This window comes from Lutra lutra, chromosome 3, assembly GCF_902655055.1.
Source record: "Lutra lutra chromosome 3, mLutLut1.2, whole genome shotgun sequence".
NCBI lineage: Eukaryota > Metazoa > Chordata > Mammalia > Carnivora > Mustelidae > Lutra > Lutra lutra.
Window position 1 is genome coordinate 161,522,941 of NC_062280.1, and position 25,868 is coordinate 161,548,808.

Here is a 25,868-nt window from a genome sequence, read left to right on the forward strand (position 1 = left end):
GGCACCTGGGTGGCTCAGTGGGTTAAAGCCTCTGCTTTTCGGCTCGGGTCATGATCCCAGGGTCCTGGGATCAAGCCCCACATCAGGCTCTCTGCTCAGCAGGGAGCCTGCTTCCCCCCCTCTCTCTGCCTGCCTCTCTGCCTACTTGTGATTTCTGTCTGTCAAATAAATAAATAAAATTTAAGAAAAAAAAAAAAAGAAAGGGTAGTTGTTTTACTTAGGAACTTCCATTTTAATCAATCTTGGCTTCGGGAAAAAAGAATATAAATCAAAACCAAAATGTCAATCATAGTAATATGTCTTTCTTGTTCTATGTTTCTGATGACTGACAGCCCAATAGGTTTGTATCAAACAAAGGTAAAAACCATGTGTTCCTTTCCAAATGAAATGTTTGACATTTTGAACAGCTATCTGAAGTAACCTATGAAATCTTAAACAGCAGAGTCTTTACATGAGAGATCTTCTTTCTAGATTTGGACTTTCCTCTGTGATACGATGCAGATTTGGGGGGTCCTAACTATTACAAAGGATGTCTCACCTTAGCAACATTGGCTATTGAACTCCTATGCCTCGAGATACTGAAAACTTCAGAGTAATCTCACGGATTTGCAGTCCTAAATTCTCACTAACATCTGACCTGTGACTACAAAACAAAACAAAACAAAACCGGCAAATTTAGGGCCCTGGTATGTGAAATTCTGGAAAATATATTAACCATAAAGTCAACCATCAAGAAAGCCAAAAATTTAAGATCTGTGTTAAATAATTCTTAGTTCCCAATTATGTTGACTATGTAAGATAGTAACTGATTTGTTAATATTAGCGAGAGATTAGTTTGAATAAAGGATCTGCATCAAGAAAAACCACCCTAAATTCAGAGAAGACACCACTCTAAACTCAGAGAATACTTACTGCAGGGATTTTTAAATGAAAGTGGTAAATAATCCACCAAACTCAGTTTTGTTTTGGTCTGTAACAATGCATAAGCTAAGAGTTCAACTCTGATAGAGTCAAACCAAGGAAGTACTAAACGAGGGCAGTACAGTTGACATGGCCCTGGATCCTATAAACGCTCAATCTGGTACCGCTAGCCCAACACAAACACTGCAGTTTTTAGCATCTGGGGGACTTCTGCATTCCCATCCAAGCAATAAACAATTGGAAATCAAAAAATCTGAATAACAAAGTAGAACTGGGGGAACAGAGCTTCTGAGAAAATAATTTACAGGTCTCACTTTCATACCTCAGTACTGTCAGATAAGATAATGTAATACGAAAAATAATTCAGTAAGAGGCCATTTCTAATATTTGGGGCACAGTTTACACACATCTCATGTGTGTCAACATGAAAAATGAAAGTTCAAGAGTCAAACTAATTCACAATTAGTTATGAGGAGATGTGATTTTAGGTTTGAGGTTTTTCGTTAAATCGAAATTCTCTCTTACTATTTCACATATATTTTAATTTGTGCTATTATGAGAAGATGCATTATAGCTTGAAATATTTAATAAGACTACACATATACCATAAAAATATAACACATTATCACAAGTACAATACTCGCAAGGTAATTTTAATGATGTTCTGGGACACCATAAGGATGACTCATCTGAAACTAAGGGAACATCAGTTTAGAGTGTTTCTATATATAGAAATAATTGCAATATTTAGGAGATAGTATTTTAACTACAGAAATTATATTCTCTGTGTTAACACATATTCAGTAATCAGAAGACACATCTATGCTTAATATAGTGGCAACTTTTATTTTTATTCTCCTTAAGGTTATTAGCAATGAATACTAAAATGCACCTTGAATTTCATAGCTTGGGTGTGTCAAGTTGAAAAAAAAATCATGTATTTGTCTCACAAATCCAAGAGGAAAGGTAACCAATTTGAATAGATGGCCCATCCTCACTTCAAATTCCTAAGTCAATCCAAGGGCTCTGGGTATCCTTTGCCTCATACTGATTTCATGGTCATAGGGCACTTAGCCAAAGGGAAGGAGTAGAAATAAAAATCACAACTGACAACACTTTAAAAAAAACTTGCATTTGGGGGAGCAATTTTTCTCCATGTGCCTCTCGCGTTCAACAGACAACAATATTCTGCAAAACTTAGTAAAGTATCTCAAAGTTTTTTACTAACTTTACATTAGTTAACATTTGCCCCCTTCACTCTCAATTGCATTTTTTTCATCCTCAAGAGCAATTCTATGACTGCCTCACGCATTTTACAGGACATAGCATTTTAGTGGCTGCAGGGGGATTCCTCAAAAATGAAAAGTAATCCTAAATGTACTATAGTATCTCTAAATGATTGGGAAGAGCAGCAACTCCCTTTACACAGTCTAAATACATGTATACACTTGAGTATAGCATGCATACATATTCTCAATGTATAATTTCTTCAATATATACCCATATGTATATACGAGCCAGTACTCTCAATTGTGCCCAGTTAAAGTCAGGATGTTTAAACTCTAAAATAAGCATTTCATTTAGAAAATTAAACATGATTGCTTACCCAGAACCAAACTCTACTACAACTCTCACAGATTGTTTTATTGCTGGAAGAAGTTGTCAAATGTAAATAGGTCACTTAAAAAAAAATACTAAAAACATTTTCATTCATTCCCCCCCACAAAAAGCACACTGGGGCCAAGAAAATTAATTCCCCGAATGCTGTCAACTGGGTTGGGAAATAGCAATAAACAGCTTACTGTAAAGCCCCTCTAGCTACAATAAACCAGCTGTCAATAAGCGGACTGAGAGCTGGGCTGTGCACAAGCAGGTACTCTGGAAATGATCATCTGAAAGGGAAAGGAGCGGACGTGTTTGATTCCAACATGCTGAGGCAGTGGTTCTCAAAGTATGGTCCCTGGACTAGCAGCACCAACATGGCAGAGTATCTCGTCAGCAATGTAAATTTTCAGTGCCACTGGAGCCAACCCAATGGCACTGACACAGAACCTCTGGGAGAGGGCTCCGATAACCCACGTTTTAAGAAACCCTCCAGGAGATTCTGAGACACCCTAAAATTTGAAAACTTAACATCACACATTATAAAAATAATAATCCCACGAAGAATATATTTTCCTTTTAGAAAAATACACCAATGAGCTTTATCCCTTAAAGTGCTACTGGAATTGATTATGTTGTCTTCCTCTTAACCCTCTAACAGTGAACTCTGCTTCTTTGTGAATAAATATCAAGACATGACCTTGCTTTTTTTTTTTTTTTAAAGGGACATTTCACTCAATTTGTGAGTGCTAAGGATACTTCCAAAGATTCATGTGAAATATTTCATGGAAAATCCAGTGGCCGATTTAGTATATTTGAAGAAAATGAAAGCTCAGTGAAAGAGAGGGGATGGGGATTCTGGTTTCCAGTGCTCTCTGCAGGGTCACACAAGGCAAAACAGCAGGGGATCAGGAGACAAAGTAAGAACCAATGCACTCTAAGCAAACTCAGGGTACAAGAGTCAGACATTATGTTTTCATTGTATAGATGATACAAATTAATGATATTTAAATTCGGTAACCCTTTACTCAAGAGTCTTGGAATTTACTCACACATCACCTAGCACCAGTAAGTGAAAAGGTATTCCTGTTAACAGCAATCTGTGCCCACTCAACTAAAAATCTTCACAGATTATATGTTTATAAATTCCTTTGAAGGCTTTTGTTGTAATAAACCCTACTTTTTAAAAATCATGTAGCTTCAGGAGCACATTTTATATAAAAGCCACCAGTTGAAGTGAAGGAGCTAAAAAAAGAATTTTTATTTTAGCTTAACTAGAACATCTTCAGATAACACTCATGTGGCTCAGTTAAAAAAGGAAAACTAAAGGATAGTATATAATTTGTGTTCTTCATTCATAGAAAAAATGCCTCTTTTATACTAAAATTATGCATCTTGCTATCACCATCACTTCTCCCTACTTCCAATATTCCTTTTCTCCAACACTGCAATTTTTCTTTCTCAGCATGAAAACTTGTAAAAGGTAAAAAGCAAAGCCATTTCAATAGCTCTTTATCATAATCGTGAATTATAGCTATGTCTGAACATCAAAATGCCTACAGAGACACATGGTCTCAAGGAATGTCTAAAATGCACTTTAGTTCCAGTTAGAGAATTAGTCAGCATCCTATTTTAAAGATTACGTCATACAAATATTCTTATGACTAAGCCTCAACAAAGTATCTTTTCCATAATTCACTGAAATGCACTTAACATTTATGTCTCTGTACTACATATAGTTTCAACTCTTGCAGAGAAGTCAGAAAAAGTGGGCCTGTACGTCAATGCTAATACACACCACGTTTGCATCAAAAGAAAGATGATGTCAGAAGAATGTCAGTCTCTTCCTTTGGAAAACAAATTCCAGAATTTATGTGAAAAGTTTCCATCATGTTAGCTTTTTTCAAGATATTATGCAAATCATAAAATCTCAGTATATTGTGAGTGAGCTTCACATTAAAAAGTAAATTTTAGAAAAGCCATTTTCTTTTAATAGCAACTTCATATTTAGCTTCATAAATTACATGATTAACTATTTACCAACTTTTATAAACCTTTACTAAGCTCTGAAATTTTCTAAATTTTACAACACCAACCTCTCTTAAAAAGCTGAGGGAGTTAACATAAAAATACGTCCTTCCAACTTGAACTTCTATCGAAAAACTTCATACTCTCCTCTAAAATTTCTATATGGACTTATTTTAGTTCCTTTCTTTCTGTGCATTTAAGCTCCAAGTATGTGGACTTTCAAAATGCTCTAGGTATCTAATCTTCCACTTTAAAAAGTGGAGATTATAGTTGAATAATCCATAGGCATTAAGCTTACTGTTCTGGAAATATCTATGTGATTCATTGACAAAATTGTTTTTGTAAGTATCTTATTACTACCAAACCTTAAAGTCATTCCAGAGCAATAAACACTAGAGTGTAAGAGGAAACTAGACTTTCAATAAAACATTCTATCTCACCCCACCCCCCACATACATAACAAAGGAAAAACTCTTGAGTTTTCAAACACTAGGCAACAACTGTCAATACTATCCTGCAAAATTATTTTGTTTTCCTGAATTTTCTGAAATCTGTATGTCCCTTATTTTCAACAAACTCAGATTGGCCATCGTCATGGGTGGACTCCATACCAGCAAGGATAGCACTTGGATTACGAAATCCTAGAAAGTTGGTGTGGTGAGAGCTGATCGCAAAAGAGCAAGCAAATGAATTTAAATCTAGCTGCTCCAGAGCAACTATCATTAAATAAAAGGTATTCTTTGGCTGTAGCACCAACTTGATCCTTCCCTCCCCCCGTTCTTGCTACTGCGGGATTGGCACCTGGCCAGCACAAGCGACATGATACCCTAGTGCCATCTACAGGCTATTACTGACACTCAACTTTCATGGCAACAGACAAGCACCAGTGAAATAAATTAGACAGCGCTGCATTTAAATCTTTATTAACAAGGAATTATTAGACCTAAGAAAAACTAATTCTGGATTTGGTTGAAATATGAGTTTCTCAGCCTCTTAATCCCTCTTCATATGGCATATTTCACAGTTTAAAATGAGTTATGACAGATCACTTATGCATTACTAAGATGGGAGACTATTTACAATGGATTCATTCTTTTCTGTATAAATTGGTTATATCAGGGAGAAAGCATTCCTTCTATTTTTTTTTTTTTCCTTGAAAGAGTACTTTGGCCATTATGGACAATTTGCCAACCTTTCTATTCAATACCCAATTTACTATATTACAATGAAATCATCTGAAATCAAAGAGAAGGCTTCCTATATGGCTTCGTTGCAATCTATAGACAATCATGTGCTTCACAGCTGATGTACGTTTAATAATCTACTATCTTGTTTAGAGACTAAAAAAAAATTAACCCCTTTAGCAACCACAGCTCCAAAATAATTACGGTCAGACCTTCAAACGTCATTTAAAACTTGGGATTTGAAGGTGACTTTTTAGATCAAAAGGTAATATGAAAAATCTCAAAGCAGTCAATTTGGAAACCCCAGGAGCAGAATTTGGCATATCAGGACAGGTTTTCTTCTTCAGCAAACATTATCTTGGGACATTTTTGGAATCGTTTCCTCTTTTCATCTTTTGCCATTTGAAGGAAACTGGGAGGTTAAATAATTCTCAGAACTCAGAAATTTCAAAGCTGTTCTAAAAATTCTTGACTGAGCCCCAGAGGAATAGAAAAGGGGTCAAGTTTTTTTTCCCTCTTTCAAACTAAGCTAAAGTTAGACCAAAACAATAGACACACTGGCACGTTAATACTGGTTGACTGGGCACTTGTATGCAGTACTTATAGACCAGTAAAAGTGCTCGTTTACCTGTCTGGTGTGTAAGGGGCCCTTTGTCTTGAAGCCTCCTTGGGAACTGCACTCTGAGGCACTGAAGTGATCTGAACTAGTGGAAGAGCGTTTGGAAAGGGTGTCACAACCCCCGACAAAGGTGTTGTCCAAAGGGAGTTCCTGAATCACATGATGCTTTTTCACGGAGACTGGAGTGTCTGGTTTAAGATGGAAAGCAGGCTGTGGAGAAGCAGATTTGTAGTGCTTTGCCAGGTCAGGGCTGTTAGGCTTGAAGGTGGTGGGAGGGGCAGGGCCCCAGTCAAACCTTCCTATGCTTTGCTCCTCCAGCTCAGCTGGCAGACTTATGGTCCCGTTGATAGGTTCGTGCACTGCATCGTCGGGTTTGGACTCTTCGATTGTAACAAAGTTCAAAAGAGAGCTCTTGGGAGACTTTCTTTTCTTCCTTTTCTTTTTCTTGTTTTGTTTGTTCTCCTGGTTCGGGGACATCCACTCAGCACCCTGCTTGCTCCTCTGAGCTGCTTTAAACCTGGATGCATGGCGACAGCGCACCAGGACAGTGACAAAGATCACGACTATGACCACCATGGCACCTGCGACAATGGCGATCATGATGGTGAGATAGTCCTCGTTTTGATAGGGCTGGCTACTGTCCCCTATGTTCCTGTCCAGTGGGGTCTCCATAGTCCTGCGAATCAAGTCATAGATATAGGAGGCATTCCCAGCAGTGTCGTTAACGTAGAGAAAAACAAGCACGAGTGTGTGCAAAGACTTTGGGTATCCCAGGTCACTTATGTTGACCACCAAACGGTGCAAGCCCACGTCAGTAGGCGCTGGTTTCTCTTCCAGAGTAATATTACCTGTTACTGGGTCAATCCGAAACAAGCCTTTGTTGTTCCCACTCACAATTGTATACTTGAGCTCGGCGTTCATCCCCGTGTCAATATCCACGGCGAAAACTTCTGCTACCACAGAGCCAGGAATGGCCGAGAGGGGCACCAACTTAAAAGAAGTGTTGGAAGGTGGAGAAATGACAACTGGGCTATTGTCATTGACATCCATGACATTGATAGTGACTTTTGCAGTAGAGGAGCGGGGTGGTTGTCCTCCGTCAGTGGCTTTGACATCGAAAGTGTAGGAACTCTGCTGCTCTCTATCAAATGAGACATTTGACTTTATGACTCCAGAATAGGGATCCAACACAAAATTATCATTGTCATTTAGAATGGAAAGAGTCACAGCTTTATTCTCCCCAGCATCTGCATCTGTCACTGTGATTACCCCCACAGTACTATACTTTGGCAGATTCTCAGACACAAAAAATTGAAAATGATTATGAGTAAACTTGGGGCTATTGTCATTCTCGTCCAGAACAGTAACTATCACAGCCGCTTGGCTTTGGAGGGGAGGGGTCCCATTGTCCCTGGCAGTTACTGTAAAAATGAAACGTTCTTGTTCTTCTCTGTCAAAGACTCTGGAGGCTGTCAAAACTCCTGTCTTTCGGTCCAGATCAAAGAAGGAGGCATTCGGCCCAAGCTGATAAACAATGTCCGCATTTTTCCCACTGTCTTCATCTGTGGCACTAATAGTTGTTAAGTATAACCCACGTCGGTTGTTTTCAGAAACTGACAGCTCAATTACAGGCTGGTTGAAAATTGGTGGGTTGTCATTTTCGTCCTCAAGCTTAACCCTTACCAGGGCAGTCTGATTTAAACTGGGCTTCCCAGAATCAGAGGCAACAATTTTAAAGCTGAATTCTTTGGTGCCCTCATAGTCCAACAAAGAGGAGGTCTCTAACAAATATTGGTTGTCGTACACCGCCTTTAAATGAAATGGGACCTCTCTCTCAATAAAACAGATCACTTTGCCATTCACATCTGTGTCCTTATCTGAAACTGTAATTAGGGCAATCTTTGTATTGACAGGATCTTTCTCAGATAAATACACTGTGCCATTGATGGGACTTATAATGTACCTGAGGTCTATGTTAGGAGGGTTATCATTTACATCAGTGACATTGATGGTAACCGTTGCTCGAGCGGGTGTGGAGCTGCCATCGCTAGCCAGCACTGTCACTTTGTGAATGGCCGTCTCCTCTCGATCTAAGGACCTCTGAACTGTTATCAGCCCAGTAGTATTATTTAAAGCAAAGAGTCTTTTGGTTGCAGGGGCGACCTGGGCACCAAAAATGTACCGTATTTCAGCATTACTGCCTATATCTGCATCAGTGGCATGGAGCTGAATTACAGAGGTGCCTACCGGAGCATTCTCTGGAATGTGCACCTCCACTTGACCCTCTTTAAACACTGGCCTGTTGTCATTTACATCACTTACTGTGACCTGCAGTATGGCCGTGCTGGATTTCTGTGGAGTGCCTCCATCCTCTACTTTGATTTTCATCACATAGGTATCTTTCTGTTCTCTGTCCAAGTTTTGCTGAACAATCAATTGTGGCCACTTCTCTCCCTCCGGAGTTTCCACGATATCCAGTCCAAAAACACTCTGCCCATTTAACAATTCATAATGCTGAACACCATTGAAGCCTGTGTCAGGATCTGTTGCTGATGGAATTGGAAAGCGGCTGTTGATCAAAGTGTTTTCTGGAATGGAAATATTGATGACAGGAGATGGAAACATGGGGGCATTATCATTGGTATCCTTGACAATTATTTTTATTTTGATCAGCCTGAAAAAATCATTGGGGAGGATCACTACCTCAAGTTCAAAGAAACACTCATTCTCCTCAGCATAAGAGGCTCCAGCACAGAGTTTTTCTCTGTCTATTCTATTGGAGGTTGTGAAAATCTCCCCAGTGCTACTGGATACTTTCACCAAAGGGGCATCCCCAGCTTTAGAAACCAGTCTGTAGACAAGGCTGGCACTGGTCCCTGTGGCAGCATTGATGTGAGAAATGTTCAGATCCTTTGGTATGTTTCCTATGGGCACATTTTCAGGCAATTCCTCTCTAATAGTGTAAATAAGTTCTTGAGCTATTGCGGAATCCAGCCTTAAACAGGCAATCAGAGCAGCCAACAGGTAAAAATCCCTCAGGTCCATGATAATGTATTTATTTTCTTTTCCCGGATTTTAGGGTTTAAGGGTTTCCACTGAGGAATGATGCACGAATTGCAAGAGGAAGCGTGCATGGACTGGAGGAGGCATTACATCTCATCGCTTATTTGGAGACAGCCACTGTCAACACAATCGTATAGACAATATTATTCTTCAGTAAACAAAAACACACAGTCATGAAATATCACAACACATTTTACACTGCATATTAGTAAACATGGCAGTTTGCTCTGCCACTGTTTGCAAGTTAACTCTGTGGATGAAAACATTAAATAGCCACTGCTTGTTGCGTTTGCCCAGAGAAAATGAAATTCATCTACTTTTGAATTAAGGACAGCTGCTATTTTTACCTGTACTCACCCAGACTGTTTTTCAGGACACTGTTTAATTCAAAACATGCATTCTTATGTTCTCTTCTTCCCCTCCCCCGTCTTACCCGCCTCCTGGCTTCTAACCCAGCTCCCTTAGTTTTTTTAGGTGCAAGTGAAAAACACTAACTATTTAGCTATGGTTCCTGCTAATTGCTTTGTCACATGTCGAATGTGATGTTTTCTTCTCTGCTACACTGAGTCATCTCTTTCGTCTAAAATGCCTATCTTTTTCTTTCCTCCCAGTTCTTCAGCTGCCTCTAATCCAGTCTTACTGGGAAACAAGCATCCGGACATGCTGCTGCAGCATCAGAAGCAATAGTCACTGGCCACTACATATCCTCATTGCCTAAAAGCACAATACCAAGACTTCAAATTTCCTGCCCAGACCTTGCTCTCATTTCTCCATATTGCCAAATTCTCCCCATTTGGATTAAGAAGCACACTAAAACTTTTAAAAATGTATAAAACAGGATTCCTTACCCTAGATGTGGAAGAGAGTGTTGAGATGTAAGTGAAACGCAGCTAACATTTCCATGTAACAGCACAACATTTTCTACTGAGCATAGAAGGAAAAAAAAATGCAGTTTCTTAACCCTGATCCCTGGTTATAATATTAGTAACATCTGCCACACATACATACTGCAACCCAATAACGCAGGTAAAAAGGCTTTTGCTTAGATGCTCCCCTAACTGCAATTTAAATGGGTGCAAGCCTCCAGGCAGCTACCTACTTGAGTAGAACTGGTCAGTTCCCAGGCTCTAATCTTATCTGCATTAGGCTGCACGGTAGCTGATGCCCGCGATTAGTTCCAGCAGAGTGATGCAGGTAGGGATGCAGATACAGCTCAGTAGGTGAGCTCTGCCCCAACCGTCTACCCAATTACAAACATCCCTCGTCCACACTGAGGACATATCTAAACACAAAATTTACAATTGTGCATGCGAAACTTTACACTTACGTTAGTTGCCTCAACCTTTCCCCTTTCCCGGTATGCTGCAGTTAGGAATGATTTGTTCCAACACATAGAAAGCCATGCATCTGGTAGCACCAGTTTGGGGAGAAATCAGAAGCAGCAAAACGTTTCTTCCTTGTAAAATGTGTTGCTTCGGGCTGGCAAATTAGCAACTCCAGAGAACAAATTCACAGATTTGTCGTTAGTCATTCTCTCCACATTTCGTCTCTATTACCCACGGGGTCTGGGCTCTTCTGGTATTTAACACACACACAACATCCAGTTGCACTTCTTCAGCTCTGGGGTATTTTCCACAGCATCAAGCATACCATATCTCTCCGATGTCAATACTGCTTAAGTCTCTAACTTCTTGTAGGAAACGTCAGAGTTGGGGTGATGGTTAGTCTCCGGCTGCTCTCCGGGATGACAGTTGCCTGAAAAATTCCTAATCGGTTATCTCTTTCGTGCTTCAGAGACTCTAAGGCGCTCCTTCCTGTCTTGCATGCTCTCCCTCTCTCCCTTCTCCTCTGCCCCTCTCTCCTTCTCCCTCTCCTCTCTCCTCTCTGAACTGAATTTCTTGATATAACTCTCAATAAGCCCAGAGGGAGGGCGTGGCTGGCCGAGCCCCGCCCCCAGCGCCTGATTGGCCCGCATCTTGCGGTGCGGGCGGCCGCAGCCCGGCGCGAGGGAGGGGGCGAGGAACAAGGCACTGACTGTCTCCCAGCCTCCCCTCCTCAGCGCCCCCTCGGCAGCCGCGAAAACCCGGAGAACTGATCCTGGCCCCGGGAGAGCCGGGTTCCAGGAGGCGCACTGAGCATGCCCAGCAGGGTCCGGCCCGCGAGGGAAACGCTGGTGCTCCCCAAGCCCGCGCGGCTGCGGTTCTCACGGCGCGCGAACAGTGCTGAGGGCTTGCTCTGTGCCGCGCGGGGCGGGGAACGGCGGAGCACCGGTGGTGGGACGGCCCGGGGCGGCGCGGGAGGCTGGCGGGGGGAGCAGGCAAGGATCCGGGGAGCCTACCGCACCGTGGCGGGCGGACGGAGGACGCCGAGAGGGCTCATCTCCGGGCGCACATTTCGCACTTGTCTTTACTAAATGGAGGGGCCAAAATGCAAAGAAGGGAAAGAGTCAAACACGGGGTACGGGGCACGATACGCACGGTCACCCCCTCGGGAGGGAGCACCGGCCAACAGCTCTCCGGAGAGCGTTCAGCAGACAACATGCCCAGTGCCGCAACTAGAGGCTTTTGCTGGCAGGAACACTGGCGAGAAGGGCAGAGAGGGCAGACAGCGAAAGGTCGGGACAGGATATTTGAATCTCAATCAAGACCGGAAAGAAAATTAATTGGAGCACTTCCTAGAAGCAGGGTGACGGAAGCTGCCGGGGGAGTGGGTGGGGGGCGGAAGAGAAAGTGGCTGCGTCTGGGAGCTCCTGTGATCAGCCCCTAGGCCAGTCTGGCGTTGGGTGTGAAGTCGCCGCTCGAGCTGCACGGGCCACGGCGGCCGATCCTAGGTGTCCTTGCGCTTCGGCTCCCGCGGTGGCCAGAAACCTGGGAACCCGAGCTCGCCTGGTCGCGCGGCGGCGGCAGCAAAACCCGCTTCCAGCTCACCTAACTGCAAACTTTGCTAGCGAAAGGCTGGTGGAAGGAGTTTGTCCAGCTGCTCCCTCAGCTGTAGAACATTTCCTTTCCCTTTGCACTTCTGATTCCAACTTTAATTGTAATACTTGTCTTTCCCTGTGCCTTTCTGACCTGCTCTGTGGCATATCCTCACACGCTTCTCATTTTCATACAAGAGCTAAATGGAATGACTCCCGAAAGGATTAGCTTTGTTCCGTAAATATTAGACCCCCAAACACTGTTTTGTTTTTTTTTTTAATTGATATCTTAAAGTTACTAAACCACGAAAATTTGTGTAAGGGGCTATACCTATAATGGCAGATACCTAAGTTTGAGGCATTAATAACAGTTCGGTTGGAACACACCAAAAAGTATTTTTGAATGACCTATAAAGGTTGTCTGAGAAGGTCTTAATGCATGATGGAGTAACTTGTTCTAACTCTAACTCTATGCTCTAACCGAGGATAAAGAGCATTTATTTTAAACCTCCGTGTTCCATATTCTGTACTGGGCTGTAGATGCATTAAAGGCTCTTCACATAGTTAGGTACTATGATGGCAAATTTAGGGGATAGCTTTTGTTTTTTAGTACAATGTTTTTGGGTTTTTTTTTTTTTTTCAATAGGAACAACTTATTTTTAGATATTAAAAGGAAAACAAAAACAAAACAGTCACTATGACTACCAAACTTAGATATCGTATATAATTCCTTTTTTTTTCACCAACCCGTGTGGCATTTCAGTTTTCTCTCATCTATGAAAACGTGAGCTCCTCTTTCTTTATTCACACTTCTCCAGTGAATATTCACAGTAAAAGTGCAGTGCCTAAAACCTCACTGTAAAATACACTGATCCCTTACATGTAAAATATAAAACTGGTTTCTCATAAAAGGTTGATATTGTTTTTAAATAACCTATATAACAGTATTTTATAGGATTAGAATACATAAATTTAATAAAAAGGGCTGTTTAAGTTTCTAAAAATAAAAAAAAATTATCTGATACAATGTGAATTAAAGGAATTCTTTTATCTTACCGGTGATGATGATTTTGCCATTCACAAAATCTAAAGTTAAAGCTAGTACGTTGTTCCAGCCGTCACCTACTTTATGCTTTGGACTAGTTTAAAATAAACGAACCATCATCCTGATACATTTATAATAAACACTGCAGCACAGCCACTTTCCAGTTCAATTCATAAGTATCATGCTATCTCACATTCCTATTCTAATCATACTGTAGTCATTTCAAAGTTCTGTTGTAATCGCAACACATAGCTTAGCAATAATTATTTAACCTTATTACCAAGTGTAATTGTTTCTGTTTGCTAAAGGATAGCTTGACTTGTAGCCAGAACCCATTATTATCCTATGCTCATAGATGAAATCTTAGAACACAGATGAAGGTTAGGGAAGAGAAAAAAATCATCTCATGATTAAATTTATGACCATGAGACTCCAATTAATGGAACCTACAGGTCAAAGCCCCCAAAAGTAAGTACCTCTAGATTCTTTGTGAAGGAAATTGAATACAGAAATAGAGCTGACTTCAGTGCATCCTATTTTGTGTTTATTTAGCATTTCTAAATTATTGAGCTTCTTTAACCGTACCAGCTCTTAAAGCCAGAACGACTGAAGCTCATTGTTTGCCCTATTATATTCCAACTTATAAATTACAGAATGAGAACTACGATTAGAGATCTCATTAATATTCCAGGAAAAAAATAACTTAAGGCTTCTGCCCAAACCAGTATATAGAACATGTTCATAATGAGAGCTGCTCACAATCCACCTCTATTTCAAAAGTTACGTCTGTGGATTTATGATTTGGGAAACAGTAATTTTAGTTTTTCTAGGGAAATATGTTTTCTGCATTTTAGACATTTTTCCTTAGTGAACTTAAAAAATATTAGATTTCCAATTATGACTTCTAATTCAGAGCTTTCAATATGTATTCTAGATTTCTAATTAGATCTCTTTAACCCTTATTCATCTTTGTCAATGCATGTGGGGTTCTATAGCCAGGAATTAAGATGTTCTCACCTGTGTTGTACCTGATTAGGACTTTAGGAATTACATCATCTGGGCTGTAGTCAAATTGCCTTTGGTGTTTTCTGCGTGTTATGTAAGTCATGGGACACTTGTGAAGCTAAGTCACCTTCAGCCAGCTGACTGAAAACTAAAATGCTATTACAGATTTCTATGGAAACATGTCAAGTTAAAATTTTTAAATTTCAAAAATTTAATGCTGCTCTGCTTATATGTATTAAACAATAGTGTCCATGTAGTAACATTTAATAACTTAAATTATGACCTGTTTAATTGGATTTTCATTTGAGTTTTCTAGTTATCGCCCAGCATTTTAAAATTACTTTTCACACGGATTGCAAAGGCTTTTTAAGAAACATTATGTATAAGAGACAGACTGTGGTATTTGGAATGATCAAATGACCTCAAGGATTTCAAGACTAAAATTTTCATATCTTTTATACTGGTTCTATATTGTAATCAAATTTGAAAATTAAATTAAAAATATACTTCCCATGCCCTATACTTCTGAAGTTCCTTTAATCCATATAGCTTATTGTGTCTAACAGACGTTAATCAATCACCAGGGCTCTAATGTCCCAGCAGGTAGTATTGTCCCCATTTCACAAAAGAGGCTACACTACTGTAGCGTACTTCTAGGGGGAAAATTGTGTGAAGATACTAAAGGTTATTTGTATTATCACTGTTTAGAAAATGACAATGCAGAATTTTAACACCACAGAAAGAAAATTAACACCTTTTAAGGCTGTGCAAACTGGGAAAGTGGTAAGTTTCTTGAATAATTCCTTTGCTTCACTATTAGCTCTTTCCTTTGAATACATTTCTTTTTTTCTTTAAGGAAAACCTAGTCCAAGGTAATCAAATCACAAAGGAAAGCAGGTGACAAGAAGCTTCAGTCTGTTTGAATGACTGAACTAAATTTATCCAAATTTGCTATATTTTTATGACTGACAACGATTACAGATGTCAGGTTTGTAGCTCTAACGTTATTACAATATTAACTGACATTTTCCAGTGCAACTATTTTATCATGATTACTATATAAAGGAAATATTGAATTTTCAAGTTCGTTATTGGTTATGTAAGACTTAAGGTTATATACAGACATAGCAAAGCTGTCATCAGTGCTGTACAGGTAATCACTCAGGAAAACATGAAAAAGACTGTAAAGAGAACATATATGTTTAACTCTAATTTGATCACTTTAAAGTCATGTTATTTCAAGTGAAATAAAACATATGAAACTTCTTTACCGTGTATGACATTTTTGTGGGTAAAAACTGTTAGAATATCAAGTATGATCTATTCAATTCATATTTATATAAATGTCCAAAAATGAAAAAATAACATGCACATTTGGAAGCACCTCTATTTACGCTTAAAAATAGAGATAGAAAAATGTTCAAGACAAAAAACACGTTTCAAGCACAATAGCATCTGCCCAAGGATAAATGCAGAAATGATTTTCTTAAATATTAGGACTTTGTCAAGTTAAAATATAGTACAAGTTTTTTATTCTTTCAGTACTTCCTCAATAAGAGTATGTTGTTGAAAACAGAACTTTGTATTACTTGAAAAATCATTCTAGTAACTCATTCTGTACCCTCCCCCAAACTTCTTCATGTCTGTAATTTTTTCCTGTCTTTTTCAGGACAAATTCATATGATATTCTTCTAAGAGCCCAATTTGTTACATAATGTGCACATAAATAGACTTAATATAGGGCAGGATGGATAAGCCTCATTTTTCTCTTATAATCTCCTCTCAGGAACCGAATTCAACCCACAGTTCCCTCTAATTGAATTAGGATGAGTCAGGGAGACTATGCATATCCCACGGACTCCGGCAGCCTGGCTTAACTCAGTATCACTGATAAGAGCCAAGTAATGGATATAAGGATGGCTCAGCCCTTGAAAGATACTGCTATGCTTTGACTGGGACTTAAGTCAATACCATTCTGCCTACAAAAATTGTGTGTATACACATAATTCTTTAATTTTTTCTTAAATGAAAATGGATTATGTAGGATATAATAATACGCTCCTTTAAAAGGTTCTAAAATGCATATCAGCTTTTCAATCTTACACCTATGAATTTACCATGCTCCAGCCATAAAAGATTGAGGCTCTTTTAATCCTTGCTGAAAATTCACCAAAGAAACTTCTCAACTGTATAGAATGGAGTTGATCTGCTTTAAAGTAATCCAGGACACATCATAATTGATTTATTTTTAAAAAATAAAATGTTACAAAGTGCATTATGTGGAATTTATAAGAAAACCTAATTAGGAAAATTTTCTTTGGAAAAATATCACTTGTAAAATTTAACAAAAAGCAATAAATTCCTCTTATAATAATTTCAAAAAGATCATAAACATTTAATAAGTCACAAAAATATTCAAGCAATGTATTGAGACTTTGGAGAGTAAAGAGCACCACGTTTGCGATCAATGCTAGTGTATCTCTGACCTAATTGCAAATTTATTTATTAATTTCTGGGAATAACAACTATACCAATAGAAGTATCTTTAACAACTATGGTGAAGAGGTGTAACGGGACTATTTTTCAGTAATGTTTCTCACCGTGAAACTGGACAGAATTTTTTTTGGTATATTACAACAGATGAGAAGATCCTAATGACCAAATGACACTTCATGTAAATAGCACAATTAAGAAAATATAAATGAGAATCACGTGCAATTATCAAACTCATATGGGACAAACTTAGTACCATTAATCTTTACTAGCTCACTCAAAAATCTATTTAAGAACTACACTGTATGAAAAGAATATCTACTATACTTTTTATTTTATTTTATTTTTTTAAAGATTTTATTTATTTATTTGAGAGAGAGACAGTGAGAGAGAGCATGAGCGAGGAGAAGGTCAGAGAAAGAAGCAGACTCCCCGTGGAGCTGGGAGCCCGATGCGGGACTTGATCCCGGGACTCCGGGATCATGACCTGAGCTGAAGGCAGTCATCCAACCAACTGAGCCACCCAGGCATCCCTACTATACTTTAAAACCTCCTATATGCTCAGCACAGAAATATGCAAATGTCTTTTTCAAGTGTAATTCAGCTGAGGCATACTAGCCTGTGATTCTTTTCTACTTTGCTAACTCTTCACAGTATCTCTCCTTTATATTTTAGATTTAAAAAATTTTGCTTGTGACATTAATCTTAACAGTTCAAATGCTTGGCAGCAAGTTCTTGGTAATATTCATAAATAAATATGCCAGCAATTGAATGGTTTTTGATCTTCATATTAGTCCAGAAGGCCTACTGAGTTTATTATTTTAAGCCTAATATTAGGCTTAACTATAACTAACATAAATATTTGGCTTAACTATAGAATGAGTTACTAGAATGATGTTTCAAGTAATACGAAGTTCTGTTTTCGATTCAAACTCTGTATTTCTCAAACTTTAATATGGATATGAATTACCCATATATCTTGTTAAATTAAAATGCAGCTTTTGATACATTAGTTTTGGGGTGGGAGTTGAAGTTGTACATTTCTACCAAATTTCCAGGTGATCCTGATATTGGTATGTGGACCACACCTTAAGTAGCAAGGACCTAAGAGGAATCTTAAGAACTGTTGTGACCCACAGGAAAAAAAAAAAAAAAAAAAAAGAGAGAGAGAGAGAGAGATAAAAACATTGGAAAAAAATTACACCTATCATTTTACCACACAGGGATTACTTCTGTTACCAAGCATTCTTTTGATGGAAATAATGCTCAGAGACTTGAAGAATTTACACATTACATATATTTAGTTTTTTCCCCCTCAGAGATTCGGTATCTTGAGCTAAGTTTTAGTTTTACTTTGGACTGGTAGGAGAAAGAGGCTATTTTGGCATTCTTTCAGGGCAGAACGGGAGGGCTCAGACACTTTCTGAGCAATATGAGGGCACCAAGATGCTCATCTAGAAGCTATCAGCAAGGAGGTGATAAAATACACGTGTGCACACCTATGGGTCATCTTCAAAGCTTACCAGACTTCCTTTTTTGGAAATGTTTTTCCCCACGTTCCATCCATATGGTCAGTAAAACAGCCAGCTTCACATGGTGTGGACTTCCTCCGCCCTGCCAGAAGTATACGGATCCAACCCCATCTGCCAACTCTTGATTTATGAAGATATTAAATTCAAGACTGACCCACAATCCCTTTCACTAAGGAACGTGAGTCTGTAACAGTGATATTCTGAGAGGTAATCACTCTGAACTATGTACTCAGGAGGAATTAGAAACAGTTTTTCATTACATAGGCCAGAAAACCAAAGGAAGTTTTGAGGGAGAGAAGAAAAAAGATGAGGTTCTAAAAGAATCAAGAGATGAGGACCCCCTTTGGCAGAGAATTACCTGGTTCCACTTCATTGCTGGTCTCCAGTCATATCCCTTCCACGGTGAAAGAGAGATACCTTATAGTAGCCTTTATGGTAACGATTACTTGCAAACAAGAGTCCTAATGTAAGAATTCACCATAGCAGCTTGGTAATTTTCCTTGACCCCATTCCTAACTTGCCCACTGAAGGACTAATGAACTGTACTAACGTGATTGGCATTTTGTAATTGTAAGAGAATACACATGAAGAGAAAAGAAAAATCAAACCTTTGTACCCATGGTTTTCAACTCAGACTGTGTCTGGAGACATTTAGATGATCACAACTGGAGCATGGGAAGAAGCATTTGTGGGAGAAGAAAGAGTTCGTGGGAAGGGTTGTTACTGTTTGTACTGCTATCTAGTAGGCCAGGGTTGATGTTGAGTCTTCTCTAGTGTACAGACCAGCTTCCCCCAACTTCCCTAACCCGCTGTACCCCACACACACCCACCACACCACCCCCCAAAAATTACCTGGCCCAATCTGGCAGTGGCGCCAAAGTTGAGAAAGGCTGCTTCTAGGTGAAGAGCATTTGTATTTTTCATGTGTTGTGATCTAATCTATATTTAAGTTTTCTAAATCACCAGAGCAAAAGTTCAAACAGTTAAAATTAAAAAGTTAAAACAGCACTGGAGTTCATTTGATAACCGACAGGACAAAATAGGTTACAAATTATAGCTCTGAAATACTAGTTGAAATCTGAAGAAATCATCTTCCTACTCCAATGACCTGAACTTGGCCATTTCTTGTCCATTCTTGTTTTCAGAAAATTTAAGATTCATGTATATGTGAGGCATTTTTACTAAATTTATGCTAGTGCATAATATATCTAGTATCAGTTAATTTTATATGCCATTATCGTTTCTATTATTTCATAGTTCTAAAAAATCTTCCCACCCACAAGTTCTCTGACGAAACATTATTGCCCTAGATTTTGTTATATATCTGACTCATTTGGTTTTTCATCGGGGCAAAAAATTAAACTATGATTATATCAAATAGAAGATGAAAACCTCCCTTAAGTATAAGATTATAATTCCCAGTAAAGCATCTATAACTCTATTCAAATCTATGAGTATATACAAGCCTGGAGAAAAAAATAGTTAGTTGCTAAAATTTCTTTCATTCTGGTTATCATAGTCTCAAGAACTCATTTTAATTCCTTTAAAGGATACAGACCACATATATGTTTATTCTTAAGTTTTTGGGTCAATTTAACAGTTCCTGGAAATTTGCCGATTAAATTGCAATAATAACTTAATAAATGAGCAAACTCTTGTTGAATTAGGTTAAATATTCACTCAGAGCAAAATAAAAATTCTGGAGAAATCCTGAGTACTAGCAGACTGAAGTTTTCACTATGCACAATTTGACTCATTTGAGAAGAATTTTAAAAGTTAAAGTAGTGCTAAAATATTTTCTAACTATGGTAAACACTGCCATCTAGAGGACCTTTTTGGTAATGCATATCAAAACTAAAATGCCCAAATGTATTAAACATATGTATTTATGCTATAATTTTTATAAATTTCATTACTCTAACAAAATTCTTATCTTAGGAAATTAAGAGCAACATTAAACCATTAGATAACTTTTTCTGTGATTTCAAGTATCAAAACTGTCTAAGAAATTCTTTTGAAATTTTTATTAATCATGTTTTTAAGTTGATTATTCACTTTGGTCACATAGTAATTTAATTCTGATATTTAATAAATTATAATAGAATTATAGTCAGATTCTTGCAAAAGATACATTAGAATCAAGAGCTAGAAAAACCAGCAATACAATGATGTCAACTATGAATGCATGTACTTTAAAAAATGTTTCAGGAAAAGCAAAATTTCTTTCAGAAAAAACAAAATTGCTTGTGCTAGTCTTGTTAGTTCTTTCTTTCCTCTTTTGTGTTTTAATGAACATTTTCCACTTCTGTTTCACTAATTTACAATGTGCTGATTTCTAAGTCTGATATTTGAGGACTTATTCATCAATCAATGGTGGCTGAGACTGAAGGGTACTCAGGACCTAAAAAGGTGTATAGAGAGGTAACTTGCTGTGTTTCCTTTTTAAACAGAAATACTAACACCTTAACACTTGGGAAGTTTCCATCATCAAAAATCAGTGAATAGTAAAAACAAAAAAGGAAAAACATGTATTTTCTATGACAATGTTTCAAATTACCAATAGCATCCATTTTAAAGTTAAATGGTTATCAAATATATGCATTTAATTAAAAATTATACAAAAGTTACTGAAACATTTTGTATGCTCCTTGAATTTCAGATTATTAATGAGATTTGTGAACAGTCTACTTTGTATCACTTATAACTAATGTTAAGTGTATTTACAATTTTTTAGATGGCTGATATTCTATTTTAGTATCTTCATGTTAGATCTGGATGTAAACTGCTAGAGATTATTCTGTTACTAGGAAGACAAAGGAGAGTATAAATTTCAAATCAAGTCAAACAAGACAGATACACAGCATTAAAATGCAGTTCTGCAAAGTCCCCATAAAGCTGTTCAGATACCTAGTTGGAGGAGAAATCTATGACAAGTTACTATACAAGTAATTTTTCTTTTCATAATTTGATGTTTTAATTACAGTGAATACCCATGGTAGAGTCCAATTTTATTCCATTATTTTACATTTACGTGAGTAAAAATTACAGGGTTAATGATAGTGGTGGAATGCTGACTGGTATAATCATCACCATTTTGCATCTGGTGTTTCAATTGTAAATGATCACTGATGAGAAAGGAAGGAACTGAATCAATATCAATGGACAGAAGATTACTTTTACAGTGGAAACTGCTAATATTTTCATATTATTTGACACTAAACAGTTATGTACTGTATTTTTTTAAAGATTTATTTATTTGAGAGTAGAGAGAGAGCATGAGTGGGAGAGACAGGAGAGAGACTCTCAAGCAGACTCCATGCGGAGTGGGGAGCCGAGCTGGATGCAGGGTTTGATCTCATGACCCTGAGATCACAACCTGAGCCCAAACCAAGAGTTGGACACTTGGCCTGTGCCACCCAGGCAGCCCTGCAATTTTTTTTTTTTTTTATCACTAAGAAATACGCATGGAAGAAAACTGTGAAAGACAGAGAAATAGAAAATGTAATATTTTGGCCATCCTTTTGCAATTGAAACTGTGGACCCTTGCTATTTTTTTTTTTTTAAGATTTTATTTATTTGACACTGATAGAGACAGCGAGAGAGGGAACACAAGCAGGTGGGGTGGGAGAGGGAGAAGCAGGCCTCCCGCTGAGCAGGGAGCCCGATGCGGGGCTCGATCCCAGGACCCCAGGATCATGACCTGAGCCAAAGGCAGACACCCAAGGACTGAGTCACCAGGCACCCTAACCCTTGCCTTTTAATAAGAAAACTTACATGTAGAAAAATACAATTCTTTATCTAGATTTGGCAATTTTAAATACCGTATCCAGTGTCCTTGTTCTTTTCATCACGTAATTTGCTCAGTCATTCCAAAGATACAGACTTGTCACCACAAAACCACTCAGAATGCAGCCAAGAACAATCTCCAACAAAACCACAATACCATGGTGTAGTAGTAACAATCACAAAACATCTATTATCTCGTTGATACTCAAAGTTTTCTTCTCATTCTCAGAGAGTTTATAGCCATTTATGTGTCCTTCTTTCTGGACCCAATCCAATCTTTTTACCAATGCCTTTGTTCTAGCTCTTTAGTCTTAAAGCATTCTTAATTTTTTTTTTTTTCCTCAACAGTTTAGGACAGTTGTAGGATAGACTATTCCACAATCTGGATTTCCTTAATTGCCTCCTCCTGGGTCATTAACCTGATTCTCTGTGACCTGAATTTTTTGTAAACTGGGAATTAGAGCTAAAACAGTGCTGGCCAATAAAAATACAATTTGGGCCATATATATATATATATATATATACATATATATATACATACACACACACATATATATATGTGTGTATATAGATATATAATTTTAACTATTCTAGTAGCCATCCTTAAGGAAAAAATGAGGTAATGCATTTTAATAAGATATTTTGCTCAACCCAGTATATCTAAAACACATTTTACCATGTAATCAATATAAATTTTTTTTTAAAGATTTTATTTATTTATTTGGAGAGAGACAGTGAGAGAGAGCATGAGCAAGGAGAAGGTCAGAGGGAGAAGCAGACTCCCCATGGAGCTGGGAGCCCGATGTGGGACTCGATCCTGGAACACCGGGATCATGACCTGAGCTGAAGACAGTCGTCCAACCAACTGAGCCACCCAGGCGTCCCTCAATATAAATTTTTTAAAGAATTTAGTAGCTATTAGAGTACTGTATCTATGAAATCCAGTGTACACTGTATACTTAGAGCCCAATTCATGTTTCCAATAGCCACACAGGTCTGGTGGCTACCATACTGGAGATCATAGGATTAGAACCAGAGTCTTAGAGCCAAGCATTCAGAGCAACAATATTTCACAGGTGAGACTATGTTCTTCATATTTACTTACATCAGGAGACTCAATTTCAGACTGTTTCACTTTTCACAATGTCAAATATGGTCATTTTATAGGAAGTAACTGTAATCCTCTCTACTGCAGAGAACTTTTCCCTCTTTTCAATCAATAAATGATCTGTGGGATGATACACTGTCAAGTAACAAAATATTCAAAGACAGCCAAACTGGCACCAAATGATTCTGGCATGTGCTGATGATCTTTACCTGAATCAGTAAGGACATGTTACAAAACAGATTTTCTAATGCTATTATCCTTTCTTCTTTTATTAGATGTCATTTTTCAGTAAAGACCTTTCCTTCTTGTTGTCTTTTACTACCATTTAAAAAAAACTCCCAATCATATTTTCAAACTCCAATGTTGCTTCACATTCTGTGAGAGATCCTTTTTCATAGTATCCTGTTCTTGTCTCCTGAATGCAGGTTTTTCTGCCAATTGTTCTGTGTAGTTGAGAGTTCTGGGTTTGACTGTGAAGATGGCTGAGCCCCAAGATAAACGTAGCAAAAACCCAGGACTCAGACCTTGGAGACCCAACCCCTGACCAGTAGTACCCATGAAAGAATGAACCCGAAATAGGTTAAGAAGGAGAAATGGGTTAAGACTGAGATTCCGGGGTTCTCTCACAGATCACCTAGGAAAAAGTAAAGTCACAGAGCAGTGTGTATTATTTCTAAACTTCTTGTGAGCTGAGATTTTTCTAGGTTCAGATCTAAAGTTCATGTTTCCTGAACTAAAGGTCTCTTCACTTTGAACATGTGCTTCCTTTTTTTTTTTTTGATCTTCCATAAATTTATTGAAACTTCATTTCTGCTTAAAACCTTCTGTGCTCTTCACCCTTGTGGCTTTTGCCTCATCTTATTTCTTTACTGTCACAGTGAGGGGTTATTTGAAGGAGTTAAACATGCAATCATTCTCGTATCTAGAAAAAAAAAACTACATATATTTACATATAATTATGCATTTATGTATACTTATTACAGATGTATGTATAAATACATATACACTATATATTAGATTTAGAAATCCATCCCAGAAATGAGTTAATTTCCATTAATCTGAACACAGAATCAACTATATTGGTTGCAATTAGAGTACCTCCAGTCACCTGATTATTTCTGCTTTAAGAGGATAAATTCCATCTAATTTTTGCCATTTTGCATGTAGAATGTGCAATCCTGAGAAAAAACTTTAAAAACGTCACCTCTCATGGCTTTGTCATGGCTCCTTGCTCTCTCTTCCTAGCTGTCAGGGATGCCACTTCTCCAGGATGAAGGATATCCAGCTTGTTGCTTGGTAGAGAAAAATAAGTCCTTAGTCACAGTATCTGAGTATAAAGATGGTTTTCCTTGCTCTACCACTCAGCAGATATTAAACATTAAGAACAGCACTGGTAACTGAACAAATGAATTCACAGCTAAGTAGGTTTCTACATATGCAAAACCATTTGAGGAAGAGCCTTAAAATAGAATCTCTGTTCAGCCATTTTAGTTTCTAGGGCTTTTGTACAGTCTTATATATATAGGTATATATATATATGTATTACAATTAATCTATATATATGTTCTTACAGCATTACTTGGAGCAGACTGCGAGACCACTCCACTAATGTGTGGGGCCTCCCACCAGTTGGAGAGCTCACCAGGAATCTTCAATGACAATGTAAGGTCAGAGCATGAATTCCCTAGAGCCCCAGCCTCCCCTGAGGTGCCACTTCTGCCTGCCAAGTTCCTAATTCTCCCCTTCGTTCCCCACAAGGTCTGAGGCCTATGCAGAGTCCTGGCCTGCAGGCATCCTGAGCTCTCTCCTCTTAATGTGTTGGGGTCTCTTCTTATTGCTACACCTCCTTGTACAGAACAGACCTCAATTCATAGAGCAACAGAGAAGTCAAATACTGTCACTGGCAGGATTCTGAATCTCACTGTGGTATGGACTCCGGTCACCAAATATGGACTTGCTTTGGACTCATTCATCAGTTTGTCTTGGGAAGTCAACATTTATAATGCTTACCTTCTTCATTCCCATCCCCCTTCAGTACTTCATGGGGAGCATTTCAACAATTAAATTAAACCTAAGAACTAATGGGATCTTCCCTTTGTCTGCTGTCATAGATGCTTGCCTCAACACCCTGTGCCTCCCTCTATTCTTCCTCTGTTCCTCTTCTCTCCCTTGCACATACTGAAAAATCTTCTATTGGGATTGCAGTGGTTTTCAAATCAATTTAAGGGCATTTCCATCTGGCTTCTAAACTTATTGCAGAAATACTTCTTAGAATGTTTTCTCTTTAAGTCAGGGTTCCCCCCCTCCATAATTTCATAAGTTAAAAAAAAAGATAATCATCTGTACTTTAAACAGATATAAAATACCACAGTGCATTATAGACCACTTACAATATGAAGAGCTAGCATCCGCCGACTGTAATGTCTGTTGATTATTTTTCTGAGGCTTCTGGGTTGAACCCCAACTCCAGACATATGTGACATTGCCATAAAGTAGCCAGCAGGGCCGCATGCCACATGCATAGCTCTTTCAACAGAATCACATACTTAGTAAAACTCAACTACCAAC

At 38.3% G+C, this 25,868-nt stretch overlaps 1 protein-coding gene across 4 annotated transcripts in view; it reads right to left on the reverse strand.

Annotated features, from left to right (window-relative positions):
* Positions 1-11,366, reverse strand: part of LOC125094686 (protocadherin-9) — a 927,361-nt gene extending 915,995 nt beyond the window's left edge. For all 4 annotated transcript variants that reach the window (XM_047720110.1, XM_047720107.1, XM_047720109.1 and 1 more), the window contains exons 1-2: positions 10,745-11,366; positions 6,364-9,534 (exon numbers count right to left, since the gene is read on the reverse strand). In XM_047720110.1, the coding sequence (XP_047576066.1) occupies positions 6,364-9,399 (3,036 nt within the window). In that variant the 5' untranslated portion in view covers positions 9,400-9,534; positions 10,745-11,366. The remainder of the gene's footprint in view (positions 1-6,363; positions 9,535-10,744) is intronic.
* Between the last annotated feature and the right edge of the window lie 14,502 nt (positions 11,367-25,868).